Source organism: Habropoda laboriosa, unplaced genomic scaffold (assembly GCF_001263275.1).
Source record: "Habropoda laboriosa isolate 0110345459 unplaced genomic scaffold, ASM126327v1 scaffold222, whole genome shotgun sequence".
Taxonomy (NCBI): Eukaryota; Metazoa; Arthropoda; class Insecta; order Hymenoptera; family Apidae; genus Habropoda; species Habropoda laboriosa.
The window spans coordinates 481003-486723 of NW_017100319.1; the positions used below are offsets into that span (position 1 = coordinate 481003).

General features: G+C 40.3%; 3 protein-coding genes across 4 annotated transcripts in view; 1 reads left to right on the top strand and 2 right to left on the bottom strand.

The window, feature by feature from the left end:
- The window catches only part of LOC108574134 (diphthine methyl ester synthase), a 1903-nt gene extending 854 nt beyond the window's left edge, over window positions 1-1049 (bottom strand). The window contains exons 1-4 of the mRNA XM_017936655.1: window positions 887-1049; window positions 574-750; window positions 175-499; window positions 6-109 (exon numbers count right to left, since the gene is read on the bottom strand). Coding sequence (XP_017792144.1) covers window positions 6-109; window positions 175-499; window positions 574-750; window positions 887-1021 — 741 coding nt within the window. The 5' untranslated portion in view covers window positions 1022-1049. The remainder of the gene's footprint in view (window positions 1-5; window positions 110-174; window positions 500-573; window positions 751-886) is intronic.
- A 191-nt stretch (window positions 1050-1240) lies between these two features.
- On the top strand, window positions 1241-1988 carry LOC108574182 (protein EMRE homolog, mitochondrial). 2 transcript variants are annotated; one of them, XM_017936718.1, is made up of 2 exons: window positions 1241-1507; window positions 1604-1988. In XM_017936718.1, the coding sequence occupies exon 2, from the start codon at window positions 1648-1650 to the stop codon at window positions 1921-1923; it is 276 nt and encodes a 91-aa protein (XP_017792207.1). In that variant the 5' UTR covers window positions 1241-1507; window positions 1604-1647; the 3' UTR covers window positions 1924-1988. The 2 variants fall into 2 exon arrangements, with proteins under 2 accessions (XP_017792207.1, XP_017792206.1); XM_017936717.1 differs by having other exon boundaries at window positions 1309-1374.
- Window positions 1989-2005: 17 nt separating this feature from the next.
- The window catches only part of LOC108574181 (protein flightless-1), a 5908-nt gene continuing 2192 nt past the window's right edge, over window positions 2006-5721 (bottom strand). Inside the window, exons 10-22 of the mRNA XM_017936716.1 lie at window positions 5435-5681; window positions 5187-5372; window positions 4761-5072; window positions 4525-4697; window positions 4317-4443; window positions 4127-4249; window positions 3856-4059; window positions 3653-3774; window positions 3300-3575; window positions 3094-3220; window positions 2824-3006; window positions 2627-2740; window positions 2006-2528 (exon numbers count right to left, since the gene is read on the bottom strand). Of these exons, the coding sequence (XP_017792205.1) occupies window positions 2394-2528; window positions 2627-2740; window positions 2824-3006; window positions 3094-3220; window positions 3300-3575; window positions 3653-3774; window positions 3856-4059; window positions 4127-4249; window positions 4317-4443; window positions 4525-4697; window positions 4761-5072; window positions 5187-5372; window positions 5435-5681 (2329 nt within the window). The 3' untranslated portion in view covers window positions 2006-2393. The remainder of the gene's footprint in view (window positions 2529-2626; window positions 2741-2823; window positions 3007-3093; window positions 3221-3299; window positions 3576-3652; window positions 3775-3855; window positions 4060-4126; window positions 4250-4316; window positions 4444-4524; window positions 4698-4760; window positions 5073-5186; window positions 5373-5434; window positions 5682-5721) is intronic.

Sequence of the window (5721 nt, forward strand, 5' to 3'; positions counted from 1 at the left end):
GGGGCGCCCAGGTCGACCGCAGTCATTTCTCTAAGAGAACAAGCAATTACGCGTTCATCTTCCCATCCTACACGTGCTAAGCCTATCGCAAGGCTGGATTCGTCGAGGGCTGCAAAATAATAAAATTCTCTACTGGTTAATTCGGAAAAAATGGTCTTCCCTTTAACATTTTACCTATCTCATCCTGGATTCCTTCAGCTTTCTCCTCTACGATTTCTAACAATTGAGCAGCAGCTTCAGAGACTCTCATAAATCGCGAAGGCATGTATTCTTTTCTCTTTTTAGTAATGCTTTCTAAAGTAGGTTCTTTTACTTTAATGTCCAACAAACAGAGCGTGTGCAAGTCGCTCTGCCTATTGGAAACAATTTTCTCGTAGAAACTACTCGGTCGCCAATCTTTACTCCAATAAGGAACGGATACGGTTTCTCCAAAACGATACAATTGCAAACCACAACAACCGACTGCAGTTAAAATGGAGGCATTATGAACAATTTTCACCTGAATGATACAACAACAATTCTTAATGCAACTTAGTTATCTATTTTCCGTTCTACCATACTTTTATTCCTTACTTTTATATTCCTTTCTCGAGCTCGCAGTATCAGATCTGAATGAGTGGTAGCACCAAACGGATCACCTGCCACCAGAAAAGCAACATTTTCCTTCTCATCCTTCGGCAGTATTTCATTTGCATTGTTCTCGACTAATTCTCGGTCGGCCTCAAGTATCGGACGTCCATAAAGTTCTTCCTAATTCGACGAAATACGCTATCGTTGGTCTCTCCTATCATCGAACGAACAAGTACGATACGCGAAAATATCAAGAGTACTCACTCGGTCGTTAAGTAGGAAACTCGAGCAGACACATTATACGTTATCTACTTACCAAATCTCGCAAACCAACGGACAATATCGACGTGTACGATTCCAAATAGACGCGATCGCATATTCGAATAATTTCTAGACCTTTTACAGTAACATCGGTCGCATCGCCGAGACCTAATCCGATCACGTGAAACATTCTTCTCAAGTCTTCGCCCGAAACTTTTTCACCGATGCCGATTACGTTCCTCGAAATAATCTCACGAACGCTGCTAATCCAAATTATATTATTCGAGTAACTAGGAACGGTAGAGGGCTTCTAGGGTCTTTTACGTTTATTACTACCGTGTTAAAAGTACAAGATCCTGTATCGTTTCGCATGCGCGTGCTGCAGTCGAGCAGAGTCGAGCATGCAAAGTGGTGGAAATCGAATAGATCAGCTAGCTACTCGTTATTACTTATCGTCGTGCGGTACATATGTATGTACGATGCCAATCGTGATACGAGTCTTTTTCACTATCGTCGTCGACATTTCCTTCGAGAGGATATAAGGTACACTCGAGATACAGCAGCGTGCTTGGATCTGTATAATCCAAACAACTTCTTAGTCGACATTTTCTATGTATCGAACAAGTTTAACTTGTATTTAATAAAAATACCTTTGTGCAGAGTTTTTCGTACGTATGTACGTACATTCTGTTCGTAGTTGTATGCATGTTCTATCTATCAACTACAATTTCATACATGCGGTATACTCTTCTATGCATCTCGATATTTACAGTTTTTGTCGTGTCGGTGAAATCCTTCTTTCAACCCAGAAGAAGAATGGCGTTGCAACGTACATCTGTTCTATATCCAACTGCTGCTAATTTAAGGAAAGTCAACGGAGAAATGAAATTACACTTTCGATTGAGAACAACAACACCTTCGGGCGCTATTCTACCTGAACCAAAAAGAACACGTTTTGGTTTTCTGGGTGTTATATGCAGTGTTATGACAGGACTAGTCATCGGAGCTACTCTGAGTAAAATGATGGCTAATTTCCTCGAAGAAAAAGAACTTTTCGTACCTTCGGACGACGACGACGACGACGACGATTAGTTTAGTAGCAAAATCTTTGGCAAATTTTATAAAAATATTTTCAGCTTTTGTTTCTCACGTTGTCGATCGATCCTCGATCAGCTTCTGCAACGATCCTTCAGTGGTACAAAAAAAAAAGTACCGCAACGAAATACTCTTCTTTCGCAAAAAATTGCGCGACTTGACAATGCATTTGCAGTAGAACATTTATGAAAGTGTGACAAGGATCGAACTATGGTATCGCTCGATAAAACCTTTCTTTTCCAAAGAGACAAACGGACGTCGGCATAAACGTCGGTTAAATTTTGTAAATAGTGCATCGTTGAATGCAAAAATAAACGCAATAGGAGGAAAAAAAAAAACAGATCTTACTATTCTAAAGAATTACAAATGGAAATTGTCCTTCTTAGTTCTTTTATTCGTATAAACATAATAAATTACGGGCAGCAAAATGTCAAAACGAATCAAACTGAAATCTTCCATTGTACGTTTCACTGAGGTGGTCTTTTATGTGAACTCCATCCGTGGAAGCATTTGGTGAATCTACGGGATTCTTTGCCTTTCGCAGTTAGAAACAGTTTACGTGGTCTGTCCGGCTGTTTTACCCGTAAATGTTGAATGTATACCTAGAAACGATCGAACATTACTTTTTTTCTCACTGTTTTCGGAGAGACTGTGTATCGTCGATCTAATTATACAATTCGGCTCTACACAACATTTTTACCTGAGCAGACTTATACGCCAATTTAATCTCTACTTCGGAACAGCGGCTTCCTAACCACAAAAATACTTGTTCACCGTTGTCGAGTATCATGATATCATCATCCGCTAAATCATCCTGGAAAGGTAATCGTAAATTCGTCACACCTAACCCCATTCTTAACGCAAGATAATACGCCAGTTGATAAATTCGTCGTATACTTGACAAAAATCGGTGCATTTCTCGCTAATCGTAAAATATCCTTTCTCGTTCGAACATCTAAACAGTCTAGTGTAATTCATGTACTCCGCATCGGTGTCGTAAGTTTTCTTTCCACCAAGAGCTACCCAAAAAAAATTATCCGGTTCTTCACCTTCGTTTAAAACTTGGAGACTTATCCACGGCTGTATCCATCCGTTAACAATGCAAATAAAACGATTCATTGTATTCATTCAGCAAATATCCGACACTATAGATGAGATACTACATACGTTGTTAAACATTTCTTCAGCGATCTCTTGAATTAAACGAGCTTCATCGGTGTCCGCTTTAGAACCAATCCAAGCATATACTATTCCCGTTTCATCGTCGTTATTGAACGGTACATTTAAGATATAACTGCAAACGTAGTAACGGTGTTTACACGATCGAACGTACGTAACATGTATCGAAGAAAACGGAGCGAGCGAGAACCTACCAAAAAGAAGAATTCAACAGCGTCGAATCGGCCGGTATTTGTATCAGTCTAGTACACAATGCACTTCCATTACTCCTCAAGTGATAAAATTCAACCTTGTTACCGGTAGAAGAAGAAGAAGAAGAAGAAGAAGAAGCTTTAGGCTGTTTACGCTTGCCACGACGAATAATGAACTTTCTTTTAAAGTATGCTAAAAACTTTAAATTCTCTTGTTGCTGATGAGTTCTGACTACTTCTAAGTTCTCACCGAACAACGACTTAAATTTTTTCTGCAAACTAAAAAAATTAACATTATATATGTGTAACATTATCCAAGGGACCCGAATTTAAACATTCAGATTTTTCTCGCCCACCTAAACGTAAACGTCAGCCATCCCATATTTCCTGCGTCTCTTCCCTGCCAGAAGTATACCGTACATTGATAATCCTCTTCGAATTGCTCATCCCCGTCCTCGTTTTCCGTCGTATCTAACGGCTAAATGCTCAAATATGAAAGAGAAAACTATCGGTGTATCGCGCGAACAAGGAGAAGCAAGAGCAAGAAATCATCACCTACCATCCAATAACGACATAGAAACACGTAACAATCACCGCTGTAAAAGTGTCCCAATTCTTCTTCCGGCAAACGTACAAATTTTTTCCCTTCTAAAACCAACGCCTCCATTCCTTCCAAATCGTCGTTCCATTCTGACATCAACTGTTGAGCTTCGGCGAACGACATGGCTGGTTGTCTGGGCATAAAGAGCGCGGCTAGATCTGCCTGTTGTAATGAAATAATTCGATCGATTCAAAAGAAAGACCGGAAGAGATCGTTTTATTTCGCATACCTTCGTTTCCTGTTGTTTCGCCCATTTCGTAAGATCTGCGCCAGTTTTAGCAACCGATTCAGCAGTTCTGGTGAAATCAACCGCTATAACTTCGTCCCATCCGGCAAATTTCGATTTGAAGATCTAAGGGCGAGAAGAGAAAGAAAGAAAGAAAGAAGTATACACGCGATCAGGTCTTGAAATATCGTACCTGCGACTCAGTCCCTTCTTGTAACCTGGTTACCATCGCGTAATCCGCTCGTTCTATCATGTTGAACAATTCTTGGGAAAGCTTGACAGCAGCTGCTCGTACCAATCTAGTAGATTTTTTGCCGAACCTATATACCATGCATTGTGTAATAATTCAAGTTATATCAGATGCAGCGAATGTATATTTATACGTATATATATATATATACCAAACGTAAACATCTACATGACAATCCAATATATAAACATTGCGATTGTTCAAAAGCGTGTTGGTAAGTTTTCCACGAGGCACTTCGACTTGAGGCAATTCCAAATAACCCATGCCAAGTTGAACTTGATACAGACGCGGTGCAAGTGGCATAAAATTTGGATCTACGTGTTCCTGTAACGGGGGGAATCGCAATAAGATTCCCAACAATATCCAAGTATGCAATATCTAACTTACAGAGATCGCTGGCACCTGCGAAGTATCTTCGACGTTCAAGCACGATAGAAAGTCATCCGACTCTGAATTCATTATTTCCGTTACTATCTCCGCTTTATTCTTCCTTTCGTTTTTGTTGATTTTTTCAGCCATTAACCTTGCTTTCGACTTCAGCGTACTTTTCGCTGTTTTGCCGTACCATATGAAAATCTTGTTGCCAGTGTCTAAGACGAATACGAAACCCGAATCCAGAGAATCGAAGCGAACTGGAACCGGTTCCAAATGAATCGAAGCTCCCGCAGCATGTACTCTATAGAGTCGTGTTACCGAAGGCTGCTATGCGCACCAATCGATTCCGAAGTGAACATTAACGATAGAACGTGTGAAAACAACAACAACAACAACAACAACAAGTGAAACTTGAATCGTACATTCAACGATACAAACCGTGTCTTCGACCGTGTAAAAGCCAGACGAGGTTCGACCTCCTTCGATGTACGTAATGCCAGATTCGAACAGCATTAAAAATTCGTCCGATTCCTCGCCTTGTTCTTCTCTGATAGTACGACACTGCGCACCTAGATAGTTGCGTAAGTTTACAGCATGAATTGCTGCACACGCCCTTTTGTCTAACTGTAAAATACGACGAAAAGAAGAACATGACACGTTTTTTATCCAATTACGCCGTACCGTACCGTAGCTTTTTCCCCTATCCAGAAATAAATCGCCCAAACCAGAGAACCAGCTTCGTCGATCTCTGTTTTTAAAACAATGTAGCAATCGCCTTCGTAAAATTTTCCATGAGCGACTTCTTCTATTTCGTTAGGTAGAAAATTCTCTATTTCCCACACCGATAAACCAGCCACTTGACCGGCATCTTCGTCGAAAAATTCAGAATAATCCAAAGGCGGTTTTTCCAGAGTTTCGTCCCATCGTTTAGGTCTTCGTTATAGTCAAGAAAGAGTGAAAATTAAAACTTTTT

What these genes read in the sequence shown, in the direction of transcription:
- LOC108574182 (XM_017936718.1), top strand. Translation starts at nt 1,648, where the DNA reads ATGGCGTTGCAACGTACATCTGTTCTATATCCAACTGCTGCTAATTTA.